The sequence below is a fragment of the Desmodus rotundus genome, chromosome 10, assembly GCF_022682495.2.
Source record: "Desmodus rotundus isolate HL8 chromosome 10, HLdesRot8A.1, whole genome shotgun sequence".
In the NCBI taxonomy this organism is placed as follows: Eukaryota; Metazoa; Chordata; class Mammalia; order Chiroptera; family Phyllostomidae; genus Desmodus; species Desmodus rotundus.
Genome location: NC_071396.1, coordinates 27,112,749 through 27,133,311, shown reverse-complemented (window position 1 = coordinate 27,133,311; position 20,563 = coordinate 27,112,749). Strand labels below are relative to the sequence as shown.

General features: G+C 61.4%; 2 protein-coding genes across 13 annotated transcripts in view; one reads left to right on the top strand and one right to left on the bottom strand.

Moving 5' to 3' along the window:
- Nucleotides 1-765, top strand: part of ENTREP2 (endosomal transmembrane epsin interactor 2) — a 163,903-nt gene extending 163,138 nt beyond the window's left edge. Inside the window, exon 18 of the mRNA XM_053912789.1 lies at nt 426-765. The gene's annotated coding sequence lies outside the window, so the exon portion shown is untranslated. The remainder of the gene's footprint in view (nt 1-425) is intronic.
- The window catches only part of APBA2 (amyloid beta precursor protein binding family A member 2), a 79,231-nt gene that overhangs the window by 3,795 nt on the left and 54,873 nt on the right, over nt 1-20,563 (bottom strand). For 11 of the 12 annotated variants that reach the window (XM_071219447.1, XM_053912779.1, XM_053912777.2 and 8 more), the window contains 8 exons: nt 17,528-18,536; nt 15,089-15,169; nt 13,845-13,881; nt 7,839-7,984; nt 7,083-7,118; nt 4,658-4,744; nt 2,968-3,153; nt 333-512 (listed from right to left, as the gene is read on the bottom strand). In XM_071219447.1, coding sequence (XP_071075548.1) covers nt 333-512; nt 2,968-3,153; nt 4,658-4,744; nt 7,083-7,118; nt 7,839-7,984; nt 13,845-13,881; nt 15,089-15,169; nt 17,528-18,496 — 1,722 coding nt within the window. In that variant the 5' untranslated portion in view covers nt 18,497-18,536. The remainder of the gene's footprint in view (nt 1-332; nt 513-2,967; nt 3,154-4,657; nt 4,745-7,082; nt 7,119-7,838; nt 7,985-13,844; nt 13,882-15,088; nt 15,170-17,527; nt 18,537-20,563) is intronic. The other variant, XM_053912788.2, reaches the window with a different exon arrangement.

Here is a 20,563-nt window from a genome sequence, read left to right as displayed (position 1 = left end):
GGTGCGTGCGCCCCCCACCCAGGGCTTGAGCTCCTCCATCTCAGGAGACCCCTGGGGGGCCCCCTACTACTGCAGGGCACCCGCATTCTCTGCCTCCCACGTGCTTCTCAGAAACCTCTCCCGGGTGCACGGCGACATTAACAGGCACGGTTTCAAGGGCATTAAGACTGATTGTAACCAGCTTGTCTGTTGCAGCAACACCTCATTTCACACACAAGTGCTCCCTCCCCAGGCAGGAGCAAGAGGCATCTCAGCCTGTGGCGCACATGGGGGTGCTGCCGGGGGTTCCTGCCCCGGCCCGGCCCTCTGCCCCCGCCGGGCCCGCGGTTCACCTCCTTGCAGTTCTCCGAGTTGGAGAAGTGGATGAGGTCGTCGTTGTACATCTCCTGGGTGTTGATGATGTCGCTGTACTCCTTCTGGCTCAGGTCCTCGGGGTTGATGCCGTTGGCCCGCAGGAACTCCTGGTAGGCCACACTGAAGGCCTGGCCAATGGACTGGGCAATCAGCTGGGCCTGTGGGCAGAGGCCACCCTCAGAGGCCGGCAGAGGGGCCGCGGAGGTGCTGGGTACGAGGCGCACACGTGAGCCTGCACAGGGTCCCCGGGAGAGGAACCGAGGACCCACCAACGCTGCTCCCTGGGGGAACCTGTCCGTGACCTGCACCTGCCAGGGCCTCGTCCTGCCTGTCCCCCAGACCTGCTCTGAGTCCGAGACGTTCTAGGACAAAGCACAGTGTCAAATAAAAGTCTGCAGAGATTATAAATCATCTGTGAATGTCAGCGTGGTGTTGCTTTCCTTGGTGACTGTACCATCTTTTCTCTACACCCATCTCCTTCCAAAAGCACTGGGGCTGGCTCCTCCGGGGAGCCCGCACACTGCTAGCTGCCTGCCCACCAGCCCTTCCTCCCCAGCGGCTGAGGCCGGTGGGGGTGGGACGCCTGGGACACCAGCACAGGCCCCGCGGGCAAATCGCTCAGTTTCAACGTCACTGCAGGCGTGCAGAGGCGGGGCTGGGGAAAGGTGAGAGCTAAGGGGCCCCCATGTGGGCACCCCCAGCGAACCTTTGGGGAGCGGGCCAGAACACAGGTGAGAACGCGAAATCAGACCCACGTGGCGCGTCGTTTGGACGCAGCAGATGTGTGGGGGCTCTCCCGGAACAGGCCCTCACGGTGGACAGCCCTGCCTCCCCGAGTGGACCCTGGTCACTTTGGTGGGGACCAGCCTGGCTCCCTCCCCGGACCAGCATTTTGATGTTGCTGCCCTGAGGGTGAGGGCCAGCGCCCAGGAACCACCAGGTGGCACCTGGGGACCGCCAGGGAATGCCACAGCCTGCACGCATCTGAGAGAACTGCTGAGCCCCAGCAGACGCTGAGAATCGGGCTGTGGAGAGGGCGGCATGGGGACTAGGAGGCCAGGACTGGCCCCACATCTCTGGGGTTGGAGGGCTGGCAGCTGTCCAGGCCTCGGGGTTTGTGTGCACCAAGGCGCCCTGGCTGTGAAGGGTGGTCTGGGAGCACCGTCCCTGCACCCCTAGGTGGGTGGGAGTATGGCTCCCACTGCCCTGGGACTCCGCCTTGGGTCCTGCCAGGACGGCCAGCCCCACCCCAGGAAGCTCCTGCAGACAGTGAGGCCACCATACCAGGGCCCCTTGAGGGGTCTGCCCGGGAGCCTGAGCATCGCCGCACATGCTGCAAGCTCCCTCCCCGGGACTGGGGTGGGACACACCCGGAACCCTGTCAACCCGGGGCTCCCCTGCACCCAGCTCCCAGCCCGGGGGTGTCCCCCACAATGAGGCCCAGAGCCTGGCCCCAGCAGGTGGGGACCGGCATGGCCCAAGAGGTGGCCTCCTGCAGGGTCCCAGCTCAGTCACCTATGCCCCTCCCCTCGCCTGGCCTAGAGGGGAAACTGAGGCTCAAAGAGTTCCCCCGGGGCCCCCCATTTCCCCAAGGTGTCCCATAGGCTGTCATAGGCTTCAGGATGACTGGGTCCCGCACTGGTGCCCCTCACATCCCACCGTGGGCCTCACTCGCCCCTCGCTCTCTGCCTTGTCCCTTCCAAGCTGACGGCACAGCCACAGCAGCATCCCTGGCTCAGACCTTGGGCATGGCGGTGTCCTGCAGCCCCTCCCGACCAGGTCTCCAAGCCGCCCTCCGCCTTGCGCCACAGCAAAGTGCTATCAGGTGTCACGGACCCGTGCACTTGGGGGCGGGACAAGTCGTCTATCAGGGCTCTATTGAAACAACTCTATACATGGTCCCTTGCCTCACAGCGCTTCTGGAGACTGGTGACTGCCTCTGCCCACCCTGCCCTCACACACGGAACTGTCGGGACCCTCCCTGGGCACCGGGTCACGGAGACAGGCTGCAGCCCCGGGTGTGAGCAGGAACGCCCCTCCCACGTGTCCGCAGAGGAGGGAGAGCTGCCTAAACATTCTCCCGAGGGGTGGCTCTTGGGCAGCACAGGCACCTGCCCACCCCCCACCCCCGCCCTCAGCTCCTGCTGGCTGCAGTACCCTCCCTGTCCCCCCACCCCGTTCAAGGATGGAGTGCAAGGCCTTGGGGTCCCTAAGCAAGTCTACCCCCTTTTAAACTCCCGAATTGCTTTTTGGCACGTTTGTGGCCCGGAACAGAAGTAGAGCCAGTCGCGGGGCCCGGGCAGGTGCCCACGCAGCAGCGCGACGGCAGCAAAGTGAGCCGCGGGCCACACGGTGTCAGCAGGGAAGAGGCGTGTCAGGGGTCTCTGCCCATGGCTCTCCCGCGCAACCAAATGCAGTCCAGCCCAGAAACCGCGCCCGACAAACTGACATCACGAAGTGACATAAAACCATGGTCCCACCCTCCGCCAACTCTGAGTGACAGAAAACCTCCACTCCACTGGCAACGCCCATGGAGGCGCCCAGGGCCCCCGAGCCCTGCGGGGTCTGCGCTGTGGGGGGGGGTCCCCGCCTCTCCCCAGCGCAGCGACTCACGTCCTCGGACTCGAACACGTGGCACACCATCTTGTACTGCTTCTTCCCCTCCTGCGCCCCGGGGGTGGTCTCGATGCAGTCCTGCGAGGCCGACCGTGGCATGCGGCGCCGGGCCATCAGCACCACGATGTTGCCGATGTCCGCGATGTAGGAGATGGTGCGCAGCGCATGGTCCATCATGGTTTCCTGCCGGGCGGAGGGGGCAGGGGGCTGCGTCAGGGAGCGTGCTGTTAAAGGGCCCTCGTGTCCATGGCTTCTCAGCCCCCACACCGCTGCTGGGGGCGGGGCGGACCACTCTGGACGTGAACCTCTGCCCCCTGTGCTGTGGGGGCTGAGCAGCATCTCCAGCCTCCACCCCTGAGAAGCCAGGGGTGCCCCCCACCTCCCCACAATGTGACACCCACAGCGACCTCCAGCCCTCGGGAAACACCCTGAGTGGACAGGCTGCCCCAGGCTGAGAACCGTGACCTTAGTTAACGGCGCTGAGGGTGCTGGTTCATGGCCAAGTCAGTCTAGTCTGCCTTTGCTTAGCCCCACAGCTCCCAAGAGGATGCCCCTGGAGCTGGGGAAGGGGCCTCTCCTCAGGAGCAGGAGCCTGCCCCATGGCAAAGCCAGTCCCCACCCGAGCAGAGGCTGCCCGTGGCTGTGGAGGAGGGTCCCCTCCCCTCACAGCATGTGCCTGGCCCGGACCTCCAGCCAGTGGAGGGGGCGCCTCAGGCCAGGGCTGCTGATGGGACTCTTCCTTCCAGGGAGCCCAGGCCGCCTGGGCACGGCTGGGGGATACCACGGCAGTGGACTCCCACTCAGTCCCTTGGCCCGGGGGGGCCTGTCACCCAAGTGCTTTTGTCCTCTGACAGGAACCTGCCCGACACCTTGCCCCGCCCCCCACTGACCAGGCGGCACCTGGGCGCTGGGAAACTAACCGCTCTGTCCCTCACGCCTTTGTCCCCCTCCCACAAGAGAAGGCCGGTGTGGCAGCCGCCTCCGAAGCCCTTTCCCTCCACAGAGAATCCATCTTTGCAGCGAAAGCTGCTCCGCATCTGTCTGCATGGAGCAGGCTTAGTTCTCCAGCCAAGGCTCTGGGGGGGCGGGGTGTAGCCACCAGACCCACATTTCAGGACGGGACCCCGGAAAGGGACAGTCGGGGGTGGTTCTTCAGCACCTCCCGGTCTCTGGTCGCTGTCGGAAACGCCCAAATCCATCTCTGGTGTCGGGAATGCGCTCCCTCCCCAGGCCCCGGCGCAGGCCAATGGCACAGCCACTGTCATCACAGGAGGGTGCTGCCTGCCAGCAGGGCTGCCCACCAACACAGCCACCTCCTGGCAGGGCCACCTACTGGCACAACTGTCTGCCAATACGGCACCTACCAAGGTGGCCGCTGGCCCCTCCTCTGCCCTGACTGACCCCTCCAGTCTCCAGAGCCCCTCACCTGTGTCACCACCAGCCCTGTGCCAGGGCTGTAAGGCTGGCAGTCACATCGCCTTCCTGCAGCAACTCCCCCCGGGACCCGCTCGTGGTTGACAGCACCCAGACGCCGCCCGGCATCTCCGAGGGGCAGCCAGGCCACAGCGTGGGGCCACCTGGCCCGGCACCCACCCCGGCCCCCCGCAGCCAGGCCTGGCCCTGGGGGCCCCTGTGGGGCATCGGGAGGGCGCTACACACGTTCCAACAACCGCCTTCACACTCTCACCTGCGTGTCTGCGTTCAGCACCTTGATCCTCTGGGTGGAGATGAAGAGGTCCACTTCGGTCAGCGTCTGCGCCTCCCCCTCAGAATTCTAAGGGAGGACAGTGGACATCTCATAGACTAGGAGCCGCAGCTTGAACAAAGCCCGACGGGGCCAGCACGGCCCGTGGGCCCCCACAGGGACACGCGGCGCGGGCGTGGGGCGGCCCTCCGGGAGCTGGTGCGAGTGCCTCGGAGTGCGCTCTGTAGCGAGTGAGCTCGGCGGGGGGAGCAGGGAGCAGGGGTGGCTGGCAGGAGCTGAGCAGGAGGGGGACCCGGCGCCCAGGGCCGGTGTTGCAGCAGCCGGAGGGCCGGCTCTCCACCCCCCAAAACTCGTCAGATGCAGCAGAGGCATGCTCTGTGCCCCTGGGCTCTGTTCCCCGGGTCTGGGATTCTGATCCCCAGGAAAAGGGGAAGACGTTCTCGAAGAAGTTGGATTCAAACGTCAGCATCTGCTTCCAATGGAAGCAGCCAGTCATGTCAACGCCCCAAGAGCGGGCTTGGTCCCCGCCTTCCGAACACCCTCAGGGAAGCAAGACCCCCAACCAGGCTGCATGTGGCCCTCCTAGGGGCACAGGAGAGGCCGGAAGACGCTGTCACACAAGAGCCCCCCATTCTGTCACCTCTCGGAGTAGCAAACTGCACGTCCACTAGTTACATGCACAGGGAAAGTCCCGGAAGCCCGGGAAACGACTCAGGTCTCCCCCAAACCCGACAGCCCCTCACTGGTCGGCGCCTCTGTGGGATTCCGATCACTCCTGCAGAGCACTGACGTTGCTCGAGCGCCTTTGGTTTGCGACAGGGGCGAACCATTCTTTGTGGTCCCCGGGAGCCCGTGGTGCCCTATCTCCCGCTTCCAGAGAGCAGGCAGCTGGGACTTCATTCCTCACTGGCAAATCAGGACTCAAAAATGGCCCTGCTGGCAATTCCTCACCACTGGCGAGTGGCAGGCAGCCCCCCCACGATGGCCAATCTGCATTTCCGCTGTGTTGGGGGGGGAAGTCTTGCGGGGCGCGGGGCTCGCCACGGGGTGGCACTGCCTTTAAATGGCTCTAAAGACAGAATCCAAAATGTGCCCGCGGAAAACAGTCTGCAGGGCAGTGGAGGGATTCCTTTTTCCCTGGTTTTGAAAATCGGGTTATATTCCGCATCCAGATGCTTTTAAAGGTTATGATTTAGGATTGTAGCTCAAATCCTTCTTGGTAAAAAGCAGGTGGGGACAGAGGAGTGAAGGGGCAGGTGGACTGGTTTTTCGTCGTTCCGCCAGTTCCGGAGGAAACGGGAGCTGCACTCAAACTGGGGAGCGGACGTGGGAAGCTGAACCCTGACCCCCAGCAGGAACTGGGCCGGGTCACCCTCTCACTCCCTGATGGGACACAGCACGACCCCACAGAGGGACCCAGACAACAGGGTGGGCACATCTGCAGGTGGGGACCCTGACCCTAGTCACCAGTGAGTCTGGGAGGTGGGCTCTCTGCTGGGGTCCTGGGCCCAGGGAGAACCTCCCATCACCATTTGCTTGTCTGCTGTGGGCAGATCAGAAAAGGGGCCGTTGGCAATGAACTTGAGCATCTCCCTGCCTGGAAGAGGGACAGCCCTTCACACGGGAGATCGGCTGGCCTTGCCACTGAGGCTGTTCAGAGCTCCGTCTACCTGCCCCCAGACCTGCCCCACAGGGACAGAAGTGTCACCGCAGAGGAAAGGGAGCCCCAGACAGGGTCCTCTTGCCACACCCCAGAAAATTTGGTTCCAGGTGGGGATGGAGGGCTAAACCTCTTGCTGTTTAAGCTACAAGCCAGGGCTGGGAGCCTTCTCACACAAGGCACTGGCTCCTTCCTGCATGGGGGGCCGGGCGGGGCAGTTAGAAGGTGCCCGGCCTTCGCCGAATGGCCAGGTTTACAAACACGGGAAGGAAGGGTGGCCCGCTTCCTGAAAGTCTGTCTGTGCTCCAGAGCCTTTGCAACAGGGACGGCGTCTCCTGGGACAGTGGAGCTTCTCATCCACCCACCAGATTTAGTAAATTAAACTTAATGAGTCTTTAACTATCGGAACAATTTAATTAACTCTCTGCAGGAGGCCTAGGCAGTGCCACACTTAAAAACGCCCATGCAAAGCAGTAACACTGCCACATTAACCACGTTCTAGCACATTCCGGCACACGGAGCCCCAAAAGAAAGATGGAAAAGACAAAGGGGCTGTGACTGCATTCTTCTGTCAGTGGAGGGTTTAAAAAAAAGTGTGGTTTCACTCCAAAGTCTAGAGTTTACCTGCAAGGGAGGAGGGAACGCCCTTGGCCACAGAACCCGTGCTTCCAGGGGGAACCCACCCCCTCCCAGTCCCCTGCACGGACAAGCCACAGAAACACAAGTACAGCCCACAGTCCCACACACCGCTTTCTTCTTGATTTTAGCAGCTTTCTGCATCCTCTGAACAGCATGTAAGAGAAAACAAAGACAATGCGCGGGCGCCGGTTTGGTTCCATGGTCCACGCCCCAGGGTCCGGACCTCAGGCCCCGGCACAAGTAAACAGCCAGCCCCTCAGCAGGCAAGCATGCGCAGAGGCCCCTACACCCCCTCCAGTGCCGGAGACCCCGGCCAACCCCCGGGTCTGCAGGGGCCAGAGCAGGACTGAGGACTGGGCACAGGACGGGGCAGAGCAGCCTGGCTGCGGGCGGCTCAGTGCTGCCCTCTGGTGGGCTCGGGCGCCACATCCCTTCTGCTCCCTTACAAGAGGTCGCATCCACGGGGAGGACAGGGGAGGGGCTGACGCAGTTCATTCGCCACCCCACTGGGGAGCAGCAACCGTAGCCCACTCCAAGACCAGGTGCTCCAACCCATGCCTGGAGCTGCAGGTAGGCCCCGGTTTCCTGGGGGTCACGGAGTGAAGTGAAACGTGTCTGTCTCCCTTTCCGCGGGCAGCGCCCCGAACGGTGCAAGGGCCCAGGCTGTGGGGCTGGGACTCGAACCCCACGGAACACACGGACGCCCCGCACGCCTGCCAGCATCCTCTCACGCGTCCTGCTGCCCGGGGGGCGGGGCCGGGGCAGTTCCTCATTACCTAGCAAGCCGCCCTGTGGCCGCAGCCCAGGGCCCTCCTGCCCCAGGCTTTGGGCCGTGGGTCCGAGCCGGCCCCGCCGAGCCCCTACCTTGACCCGGCTGACGGCCTCCTGCGCTTGCATCATCCGGATGTTTTTGGAAGGGTTCCGCTCCGAGAGCAGCTGGGTGGACCCCAGGTAGTTGGCCGCAAAGATGATCCCATCGATGAGGTCTTCTGGCTCGCAGGGCCCTGGAACTGAAGGGGTGCGGTCAGCCTCCACCCGCAGGACAGAGCATGGGGCGGCAGGAGCGGGATGCAGGAGGGCGGCGGCCCAGTCCACCGCAGGGCGCACGGAGCCACCAGCCCTCGGGCCAGGACACTCCGCACAAACTGTCAGGAGGACAGTTCTGCAGCCCAAGCAGCTCTGCCACCCCTGAGGTGACAGCCGGGTGCTCCAATTCCAGGAGGCTCCCGTTTCCCAACACAGCAGCATCCCCGTGCCTTCCCCGGAACCCTCTAGAACTCAGGAGGGTGAGACTGCCTGTCCCTCTGATTCTTCTAGAGCCTTCTCTGCCTCTGTGCTCTCAGAGCTCCTGCTTGTCTGGAGACCTCTGGGTCCTCCTACCCTCTACGCCTCAGGTCCGGTCCCACCTGCTGCCTCTACACCTGCACAGTCTCTGGAACTTTCTGCCACAACATGGAATGTCCCGTGCTGTTCAGTACAGGGACCACAAGCCACACATGTCTTTGCGCACCTTAACTATGGCCAGAGCAACTAAAGAACTGAATTTCTAAGCTATCTGCATAATTAATTCAGTTACATGTAAACAGCCAGCCGTGTGAGTGTCTCCGTACTGGACAGGCAGCTGCAGCGACCGGTCAGCGGACCATTTCTATAAGGGGCGGATGGGAATGGTTTCAGGCTCTGCAGATGCCGTGAAACCGGGCACCTCTGCGTCTGCGGCACGAAAGCGCCGCAGACAGTAAGTGACTGTGTAACGAGCAGGCTGTCCGGCTTTACCTACAAAACCGGTAGTGCCCCCTCCCCGGGCTCCTCAGGTGCGGCGAATGCACAGAGGGAGTGGCTCACTGTCCCCTGGGAAGTGACAGCTGACACCAGGCTGATGTGAGACTCAGGGCGACTTCCTAACTGCCCTCTGCAACTCTGGCTCTCCCCGAGCCATGCGCTTCGGAGCAGGGCGGCGCGTCCTCAAGTCTAAGTCATCTCACGTCTTAACAGCGGGCAGGGCAAGTCCTGGAGCCAGGGCTGCCTGACCCCTGCCCGGCGGCTCCATGGCCGGGTCAAATCCTGCTGCTCCTTTCATCACGGGCCCCTCGGTCCTCGCCCTGGAGGTGACAGACCCGCCCCCGGCTGGGCAGGGCTGGGAGCACGGAGCAGAGGGCATACAGGGAGAGGGAGTCCGAAGAAGGAAATCCTCCCCATGCACCCACCCACAACCCTGGTCCAGTGCGGTTCCCTGGGTCTATCATCTGCCAGCAGTCACCTACAGTGGGGCCCGAGTCACTTCCTACCTGCAGTGACTGCTACTGACCAGTAGATGGCGTCACTTTGCAGTAAAGGCCTGGTGATCCCAGCAGCCCTGGGGTAACTGTCCACCCCACCCCTTCAGCCAGCACCAGAACCCAGCCTCGGCAAGCGTCCCCATGTCCTATCTGGGGAGTGCAGCCTTGTGTGGCACCCCATGGGCCCCCAGTCCCTGGAGTAGGGGAGAGGGCTTCCCTTCCGATCAACCCACACCTGCCAAGGTTGCTGCTGTCTTTGAACTTGCTGTCTGCCAGCCCCTCAGTCAGCTCACTGGCCCTTCCTGAGGTCCCCGTTCCTGTTGCAGTCCCTGTCCCCGAGTAGATTTAGTCATGCCAGGCCCCAAAGCGCCCCTGCAGTGAGCTGGGGACACCGACTCGTGTGGGCAGAGGGTGCCACCCCGCACCCACAGGTGCTGCTCCCTAGGGAGACGCCTGTGAGGGGTCGGGGCTTTGCTACAACTCCACCTAGCAGTCGGCTGCCTCCTCCAGGGGGCGCCTGTCATTCCCGTCCTGCTCTTTCTCAAATAGGAAATCGTTCCTGCAAGGGGGCCTGCGGCATCCGGCCTGCCCAGTGAAACCAGTGCCCCTGCCGCCCCTGCTGGGCGCACACACATTAGGGAGGAAAACCCAGAGGCAGAGAAGACCAGGGCAGCCGATAGGGTGGGGGGAGGGCAGCTTGCTTCTGCAGACACAGCCCTCAGCTCCGGTCACAAAGGCAGAAGCAAAAATCAAACAGCTTTGTCACCATGCAAAAGCAGCCGGTCGGCACTTCAAACTGTTCTTATTGGACTCAACTCATGAGGTGCCCCTGAGTGAGGCCACCAGAGGGAGTTGGGGGGGACAGAGGACTGCAGGCGGAGGATTGTAAGAGACACAGTCTCCCCAGAGGGTGATTCCTCCTTCTTATTTTCTTGCGATGACATTTATACTCACACGGGTGTGAGCAGAATGTGTCTGCGGGAAGAAGGTGCCCAGGTCCCTCCCTGCGGGAGGGAGCCTTCAGCTGCAGCCCCCGTCAGCGCACCCAGGGCCTGACTCTCTGACTGCACAGGGAAGGGGTGGGGGCCCCCAGAGCCGTGCATGGACCCCCGTCCCTGCCGCCCCTGAAGGTGGGTGTGGACAGAGGCTCCAATACTTGTCTCGGGAGCCCCCAGACTGGTGCCTGCTTCCCCCCCGCCGGCTGTGCGAGGGGGCGGCTGGGAGTGTGGCGTGCACCCAGAGGGCCTCCAAGCGTACCCCCCCGCAGTCCTCCAGCCCATGGAGCGGACCTTCGTGTCCAAGGGCACCCACAAGGACAGCTTGCATCACATCAGTGGCTCTGCCCAGGACCGCCGTCCCCAGTGCTGCTTCCCCAACTGCGCAGTTCGGAGCCCTGGCCCTGTCTACAGATGGTGCTCCATGAAAAATGTAGAGCTCACAGGCTGAGGCCGGCCCCACGGTCCCAGAATGAATGAATGCACCCGGGTGGCCCACAGCAGGAAAGGCGCTGTGCCGGGGAAGAAGCGACAGGGACACCTGCCCTCGGGAGTTGCTGCGCGGCTGCCCTGTGAGCTGAGGTCTGCAGGGCACACAGGAACCAATGAGCCACTGAGGGAAGCAGGAGGGCTTTCCAGGCTCAGGCAGGAGCAGGCGCAAAGGCCCTGAGGTCACAGGGAGTACTGCACGTAGGTGAGCACAAAAGGCGCAAAGTCCTAGGCAGGCGTAGGCTGGCAGCTGCAACAAGCCGAGGCCACACACAAAGCAGCTGCCAGATGTGAGGACCCTGGGGCCACACCCGGCACTGTCCCTACAGGGTGTCCCTATAGGGTGTCAGTCAGGGAAGTGGCCCGACCACACCGGCTTCAGAAAGTGACTCTGGCTGCAGAGGTGAATAGCAGAGCAAGGAAGGAGAGCGGCCGGAAGGCTGCTGCAGAGTCCGAGCAAGTGGTGGGGTGATGATGGTGATGTCGGTGATGAAGATGGTGATGGTGGTGGTGACGGTGACAGTGATGATGGCGATGATGATGGTGTGGGCCAGGGAGACAGCGCCTGAGAGGCACGATGGGCTGAAGACTCCCAACAGGACGGGAAGACGAACTCGAGTGCTGGGCGAGGACAAGGAGGGCTGGAAAGCAGGACTGCGCAAACAGAGCTGTCAGTCACGAGGGCAGGGACCTGTGAGAGGGCTGAGCTCGGGGTTGGGGGTTCCTGGCAAGGTCAGCTGCAGGAGCTGGGAGTCTCCCAAATGAAGCTTGGCAGGCAGCACACTCAGGAGCTCGAGTGCACGGAGTGTTGCTCCCAGTGCAGCCGCAGAAGGGGCCGAAGCTTCGGGGCAGGCAAGGGCCTGGGGCGGGCAGGGCCTGGGGCAGGCAGGGCCTGGGGCCGGGCCTGCGGAGCAGCCACACCCCGTGGGTGGGCAGAGGAAGGTGAACCGGCAACTCAGAAGCAGGGAGAGAGGTCAGGAAAGCGGAGCCTTAGGACGGGAGGCACACCCAGCTGCTAGTGGGAGAACAGAGAGCGCCCTTGTGTTTTCTGGGCAGAGTGACAAGGAAGCTGGTCGTGACCTTGGAGAGCTGTTGGAGGAGACCAGGCAGAAGCCATCCAGTGAATTGAGGGGCTGGGGGGAGAGGGGAGGTGCAGACACTGAGGCAGCCATTCCCAAACTCTCATCACAGAGAGACTGGTGGCTGTGGACAGACACAGGACAGGACAGTACAGACGTGCTCAGCAGCCAGTGGAGGGGAAGTGGGTAAGTCAGGAGAAAAAAGATGCCTGATGGGGCGAGGGCGCACCATGCAGAGGGGACTCGGCGGGACTGGGAGAAGGGGAGTCGCTGACGGTGGCAGATCTGGAGGGGAGGCCAGAGGAGCACCGAGGCCACGCACCACAGAAGCCACCAGATGGGTGCAAGAGCTGGCCCTGGGGAGGGGGTCCAGAAGGGACAGAGGGGGCAGGAGGGGAGGAACGTCAGAGCCGAGAAACTGGCCCTCAGGAGAGACCTACTGCCCACAGCCCCAGAGCAAGGTCTCCAGGCCCTGGAAGGGCCCCTCCTGCTCCAAACGCCTCCCTCGCACACCAGCCTGTCCCCCACACCGCCAAGCCTCCGAGAAGCCCCCGTTACAAGGGATGCTGAATGGCTGACAGGAAAGAGGAGACGCCGTCTGAACAAGCAGACCCACGGGATGGTCTCTGGTGGGAGGCTGTGCCCAGGTCTGCAGGACGGGCTGGCTGACCCCGATGGAAAGGGGCTGAGAGTCTCAGCGTGGCGCTTCTGACACCCCACGGGCAAGACAAAGCCACCGGCTGCCGGGAGGAAGAGAAGCAACAACAGGGAGTCAAAGTCGAACCCAGCACATCGCACAGGTCTGCCCAAGACAGGCCCTGTGCACGGGCAGCCCCTGGGAGGGAAGGCAGAGGGAGCACAGAACCGGCAAAGACAGGAAAAGGCACGCACAGGAGGCTGCTCAACCTGGGAACTGCCCAATCTTCCGTGCTGGGGACAGCGGCAGCCCAGGGTGAAGTAAAGTGGATTAAAAGCAAACTGAATCAGAGGCGCATCCAGGCCTGGCCAGCCCACGCAGAGAAGCACTAGTTCAGACGACCTGATGGCACCATGATTTGAGGGTCCCGCCCTCGTGGGCTGCAGGCCAAAGGCCAAGGTCAGAGCCAGCAAACCTTCGGCGGCTCCTGCGGGCGGATGTGCTCGGATGTTGGTATGGTCATGCTGAGACCGCTGTGTGAATTGTGGATTAAAACAATTAAATGTGGGATTACGTTCGTGTCCTTAAGAACACGGGTTTGGGACAAATGTCAGAACCCTGTCTGTATATGGTCCTGATGAAGGGCCAGAACATGTCAGTGCGCTAATCTCAAACACGGACGGTCTGGAGTCATGTGTACTTCTGTGTATGCTTGAAGTTATTTATGATGTAATTAAACGCATGCATCTTTCAAAACCTTGTCACTTTTTAACACCACTATTACATGTCATCTATTATGTTGTTCCTTCCATTCTACCTAATGCCAGCACAGAGGGGAAGAGAGAACGGAGAGCAAGACAGGAGATAGCAAAAACCATTCTTATTTGTAGATAAATAGAATAAGTAAGTTTGTTTCCCTACAAACACAGAAAATAACTAAAAATCCATTAAAAAATAAGAACTCATTAAGGCAGTGGTTTCAAACTTAATATATAAAAAAATCAATAGCTTTCTTTGTAGATATAAATAGCAACAAGTTAGAAAAAGGATAAAACTCCAAGGAATAAACTAACAATGGATAAGCTGACATTTTATGAATAAAATTTGTGGGGTGATTGGATGGGGCGGCCTGCCCGGTCTGCCACCCCCCCTCACCTGGACCCCCCGACACACCCCTGAGAGGGGCTTCAGCGGCGCTCGCATGAGCAAATGCACAGGGACCTGCACCCCTGGAGCTGCCTCCACCCGAAGATGTGCTCTCCAAACGGGCTTCGCAGAACCTGCCCCTCCCCGCCCCGCAAAACCTAACAGTATCATTTGCTTTGACATAAAACACAACTGCCCCCCCCCCCCCCCCCCCCGCCGAGAGAGAAAACTCAAAAGTCACTTACCAGCCACAAAACTTGGGAAGGAGGCCACCTTCTTCGTCTATTAGGAGAGAAATAAGGACAGGTGTGAGCAGGTGGCGTGTAAGCCAGGCTAAGGCGAGCAGCACAGGGTGAGAGGCTGAGCCCTGCGAGGACTGGGGTTCCCGGGAAGTCAGCCCCGGGAGGCAGCCCAGTCTCATCCGGGCACTGTAACGGGGGGCGGGGAGGGGGGCATGTGCAGCCTGCTTCGGAGGGAAAACCTGCGTCCATGATTATGCTTAAAACTTAATTAGGGGGTGTCCTGGCCAGGGGCTCAGTGGTTTGCAGTGTCATCCTGTGCACCAAAAGTTTACGGGTTCGGTCCCTGGTCATGGCACATGCTTAGGTTGTGGGTTCGATCCCTGGTCGGGGTGTACATGGGAGGCAACCAATGGATGTTTCTCTTTCACATCGGTGTTTCGCTCCTACCCTGCCTCTCTCTAAAAATCAGTAAAACCACATCCTCGGGTGAGGATTAAAAAGTTAACTGTGGGGCGCAAAGGGCCACCATCTAACCCCTGGGGACCCTCTTTTCGGTGCATTGCTGCCAGAAGGGCTCCGAGAGGCCACCTGACCCAAGGCTCTCCCGCCGGCGAACTGCCAGGCCCGTCTGTCAGATCAAGACGGGGGGACCGGACACCAGCCCAGGGGGCCATCGGTGCCACATCAGCATCACAGTCTCACCCAAACCAAATTACTACTTCGGCCTCGTGTAATAACCTCCGCGGTGGCCATGCTTGTGTATATGGGGCGTTTCGTAAACTCACGCTGTTGATAAGAACAGGGTTCCCAGCCAGGACGGCTCTCTCCCCAAGGGGACACCTGGCGTTGTCACAGCTTAGGGAGCAGCTGCTGCTGGCATCGAGTGCTCAGAGGCGGGGAGGCTGCTAAGCACCCCCAGGGCACAGGGCAGTCCCCCACCACAGAACGACCTGGTCCCCGATGCCGGCAGTACCACCGTGGAAAAACCCAGGTTTCGAGCGTGTCAGACCATGGGGGGAATGAGCCTGTTCGATCCAGTCTGCGGGCGCCGACGACCCCCCAACCTGCCCCTGCCAATGTGTGAACATGTGTGGTGCAAGTCTGCACGGGCGGGGCCGGCTGCCCTCACCTCCTCCACCTGCTCAGGGACTCCCAGCCGCCCAAAGGCACTGGATGGTGGGCAGCCCCCCCCCCCCCGCCCCCCCTGCCCCCCGCCCCCACCAGAAGGCTCCTCCCCGCACAGTTACCTCCGGGAGGTTGTTGTTATCGGAGGGCCCGTTGAGGTCAGAGCGCTGCTGCTTCCGGGGCTGCTCTGAGCCGTTGCAGACCTGGAAACGGGGAAGCGCAAGATGAGAACACTCCTGACGGCAGGAACACAGGGTGCTGAAGAGGCCCAGGGTGGGACGTGACAGGGTCCTGTGAGCCGTAGGTGCACGTATGTGTGGGTACGTGTGTGTGGGCATGTGTGTGGAGGCCTGTGTGGGCATGTATGTGAGGGCATGTGTGGGGGGCATGTGTGTGTGCAGGCATGTATGTGTGTGGGGGGGTGTCTGCAGCTGCAGTCAGCCAGCCCTTCCTCTCACCACACGTGCCCTTTCTAAAATATTATTCGAGTCCTATTTTCTAATTTCATTAACTTGTTATTTTTGGGTGTGGTAAAACACGTGTAACATCACATCTGCCACCTTCATCACTTCAAAGCGCACAGTCTCACGGCACCAGGCGCGTTCCAGCGGTCCCGCGACCATCCCCGCCGCCTGACTCCAGAATCTGCTCCTCCGGCAGAGCTGAAATGCTGTCCCCTCCTCCCACACTAACCCCTGTCCCTCCCCTCCCAGGGCGTCTCCAACAATCTGACAACTGGAGGAACCTCACATAAGTGCAATTGGACACGACAACAGATTCTCACCGGGGCGGCCGCACGTGCCGGAGGAGGCCAAGCGAGGACCGATGCCTGTGGCAAATGGCAGAGGTGCCCCCCTCTAGGGCAACATGGGGTCGCGGGGCCACTCGCCCCAAATGCCTGCCGGCCCCACCCTTCCCTCTGCATCCACTTCTCCCACTCCCTTGGGACCACTCATCATCATGGCAACCACAGCTCAGGCTGAAGACCCAGGGTTGTTTTCAAAGAGGCAGGGGGGTGGGCTTGTGCTGCTCCACCCCAGAGATACCAACCATCTACTGCTCTAGTTCTCATCCCTGGGGAGGGATGGGGGGCTCGGTGTCTGGGGCGCAGCCTCTGAAATTCTCATGGTTAGGGGCCACCTGGACCTGGGACTCCAGGCATCTCCGATGAAGGTGCCACTTATGCACTTTTGTGCTTTCCCCAAGTCCCAGCAGCCGGCACCCCTCAGAATGAGATGCCACCAGGGGTCCCTGGTCCTCACAGCCCGTGGGAAAGCGGGCCACGCCCCTCTCTGATAGCTATAATGGTCCCCCCACCGTCCCAAAGGTGGCGAGTGAAGGGCAGGGCATGCCCTCATGGCAGGGACCCCCGCCCCACGTCCCCCATGGAGCTCTGAAGACAGAGCAAGAACAGGTGGCTTGGACTGGCCACAACCTGCCGGGACCCGGGACAGCGGCCCAGCAAAATAAACTGATTTGAATAAATCGTTCTAATAAATATCTCGGCTCCAGTTGGTGAAATGCAAGCCGGGATTTTTTTTTTAAGTGTCTATTCTGATTTTGTCTGCTCGATCGAACCGCAAACACAGCAACATAACTCACATGGCTCTGCATGAAGTCACAGCCAGCGCGAGCCCACGCCCCCTTGTGCCCACAGCGCACGCAGAATTGCCACAAACGACAATTTACGCTTAACAGCCTTTAGGAAGAACCGAAGGCATCGAATGCAAGGACCAAACATCTAACAGTGCACCGAGGCGACTCATCTCCCGAACACAAGCTCTTTCCCTATATTTTTTCAAACACACGAGCTCTTCTGGGGAACCAAATAACAAGTAAGGCTTTAAAAGTATGTGAACGCAGTTCATTTGCACTGGCCCACAGAAGTAGCCACACAGAAGTTTCTTTTCGCGAGTCTGATAAACGCAGTCTTTCGGGTGCGTTTATGAGAAAACTCACTTAACTTTGGTGTAATTGAGAAATAGGGCTCTGCTCAAATCCATCGCACTCATTAGCATCCACGGCTCCTCCCTGACTCTGTCACACCTTCACGGCATTATTTTCAAAATGCTTCTGTGCAGCTAACCACCCATCACACTGGGGTGCTGCCCGGATGTAATGGCCCCTGCGAACGCACTCGGGCCCCTGGGAACACACTCGGGCCACTGCCCCCAACACTGGCCGCAGCAGGGGTCCCACAACCTCGCCCATGTCCTGCGGCCTAACGAGCTGCCTGGTGGCAGTGACAGTCTCAGGGACTACCCTGCAGCATGAGCAGGCCTGGGACAGCAGGCTAGGGACCAGAGCTCTTCCCCGTGGGCGGGGGTGTCTTTGGGGATCATGGGCTGCTAATCAGCCCCCCTGAGAAGCCTTTCCTGGCATTTACTAACACACCAGAGGGGTGACCCTCTGGTCACTCAGAGGAGTGACCAGAACGCACACACATGCATGGAACAGAACATGCGTGGAACTAAGAACTCGTTTGGAACAGCGAGCCATGCCAGGACATTCTGTGCCCTTGGGGCCCCCCGCCCCCTCCCTGGGGACGGCCAGAGTCCTACCTGCTCCTGGGGCCACTGTGGCCTCTCCTCGGGAGTCCTGGGCTTGGTCTTGAAGCCTCTCTGGGCATCCCCAGGGAGCTTGGCTTCAGGGGGCAGGTTGAGTGACTTGGGCCTCCCCTCATGTCTGCTGGGGCCGCGGCTGGTCTCCCCCAGCCGGCAGGCCTCCATGGGGCCCCCAGGCCCTGGCTCCGGGCCCCGCACCGGTGTGTGCTCAGGGCTGGCCTCCCCAGCGCTGGCGATGCTGCTCATGCTGAGGCTCATCTTGATCTCGGCCACAATCTGGTCGATGTCCTCCTCCTGGTCCTCCACGTCGCCTGCGGCGCGCCTCGGGCGGCAGGGAGACACGCTGCCCGCGTTCCCGTTGGCCTCCGGGGCGTAGTAGTCCTGGTAGGCCTCGTCGCCAGGGCCGTAGTGCAGGCCATCCTCCTGGTCCGCGGCCCCCAGCACTGAGGCCTCGTCCTCCTGGATGGGGAGGTGGCCCCCTTGGTAGCCCGGGCCACCCTCGTGCCCGCGGCCGTGGGGGTGCAGGCCAGCCGAGTCCGTCCACTCCTCCTCCACGGCCTCCTGGCACTCGTCCGTGTCCAGGGAGCGTGCGCCATGGGTCAGGTACCCACCCCCGTCGCCATCCAAGCTCTCCAGGTAGCTGTCGTCCTCAGGGCAGTAGCGGATGTAGTAGGTGACACCCTCCTCCTCCTCCGGGAGGCCTTCATCGTAGTCCTCCTCCTCTGAGGTGTTGTTCACGTAGTCGGAACTGGAGTCCCCGTCCGGGCTGGGCGCCAGGCCATCCTGCGCAGGGGGCACAGGGCTCTCGGGCCGCAGGGTGGCCAGGTCCAGGCCCGGGGGTGCGTAGGCCTCCAGCGGCAGCTCCGTGTCCTGGCCCTCCGGCTCCTGCTCGTGGGGCCCAGCGCCCGGCCGCACGCGGTGGTCCAGCATGCTGCTTGCTGTGCTCTGCCGCTTGCGGTTGGCCATGGCAGACACTCACGCGGCCATCGTCACCGGGAGGCAGCCGCTGCAGGAAAAATGATGGAGAGAACAGCGTCAGCACCCCACAAAGCAACAGGGACCCACCGCAGCGCCTCCAAGACCTGGTAACGAACGCGCCTCTGTTCACACGGTGGGACGTCCCGCCCCAGCTGGCTGGCTGTCAGGAACAGGGCACAGCCAGGCCAGAAAGAGAGGGGGGCTCGTGGGGCCAGAGGGGGGTGGAGAGGCAGCAGAGTGGTCCCAACCAGCCCCTGTCTGGGTGGCCCACGGTCAGGGACCCGGTCAAAGGGTCAGGTAGTGTGTCTCAACACCGAAGAGCAGCTTTTCTTCAAGAGACTCGGAGATGCTCTGCATCTCCCAAGTCTAAATCCACGGATCCTCGAAGACCACCACGCGCTCCCTGTCCCCGGCAGGCTTGTCCCACCCTCCCCAGCACACGAGGTCTCTCCTTCCTGCTCGCCCCAAACCGAGCAGCACTCACTGGGAGAGGACACTTGCCAGGGACCGTCCGACCTGGCACCACAGAGACGGATGCTAAGCCTGGGCCGCACCAGCTCCTCTGTGGGTGAGGTCCAGGGAGGGGGACCCCCCAGGAATGAAGCCACACCTTTGAAGGGTGTGCAGAATTACATTAAGTGGGGCACAGTAGATAGAACGGAAAAGGCCCTTCTATGAAAGATGACGACCGCAGGCCCTTGGGTAAGTTTGGACCTTGTTCACCCTCAGGCCTCGGGCGAGATAGTCCACGGAGGACCAGGCTCCCAGGTGGGAGACCGGGCAGGACAGCACCTGCCTGTGGGGCTGCAAGTGGGTCACACAGGACAGTGACCACGCAGGCCTCAACCCCACGAACGAACGCTCACTTTTTCTGCCGCACACAGAAAGCTGAGGAAGACTCTAATGAAAGGCGAAGGAGAGAATGACCAATCAAGGTATGTCTTAGATGGCAGACAGAGACGCCGCCCACTCAGGCGGCTTGAATGGGCCGGGCTCACCCCGGCCACAAACACAGTACACCCTCTGCAACAGGACGTGGGTGCATCCAGGTGGGGCTGCAGAATGGGTGGGGGGGCTCGGGAAAGCCAGGAGTTGCCCCCCCCCATGCAGCGGTCCTCCCCTAGGTGGGCACCGAGGAGTGTGCGGGTTCAGAGCCCCAGATCCGAGAAGGTGAGCAGGGGGAGCCCAGGCCCCGAGCTGCAGGTGGTTCTGATATCAGAGGCCTAAGACAGCACTTGAAACTCTGCCCCTGGGACGCCCCTCTTTCCAGCACCCACTGAAGCTCTGTCTCCTGGCCCAGGGGCCCCTCGACAGAGGGCTGGGTGAAGGGGATGCGGGACGTACGTGCAGTGGGACCCGACTCAGCCCTGGAAAAGGGGCGTCCGCCATCTGCCACGACACGGGAGGCCCTGAGGGCCTGATGCTCAGCGCTGCCAGCCAGCCACAAAAGGGCAAACGCACACGATGCCAAACAAACACGTAACAAACTGACTACAAAGCGTCGGAAACACTCTCTCAACGGATAGGACTGCGGTGGCCAGGGGAAGAGCAGTGGGGACGAAGAGGAGGGTGAGGAGACAGACACAGGCCCACAGAGGGAGAGCAGAGCATCCAGACGTCACACTGTAAGAAAGTTGTGCAGCTGCACTTGATAGGATGCTATCAGTCAAAGTTATCTCAGTAAGTACAATTTTTTTCCAACAAAGATAATTTATAAAAGATTTTCAACTTCGTTTCCACCTGTGGTCCAGCCTTCCGAAGGGCTCAGGGGGCATGTGGCCCGAGTGAGTCGCCGATCCTGAGCGCAGGGACCAAGAGGCCTGGTGCGCAAACACGCCAAGGTCCTCGGCTTCGCGTTAATCAAATCAAAGGTAGACCCTGACGAAGACCATCTGGAGAGCAGTTCCAGTGTCCGAGAGAGGCCACACGACCTGCTACCCGCCCAAGAAAATCAGGCCTGCGTCCAGACTCAGTTATAATTCCAGAACGAACAGCACAGTGGCCGGGAGCAAACCCAGCCCCGGACCCGGCGCCCACTGCCTCCTGAAGCAGCGA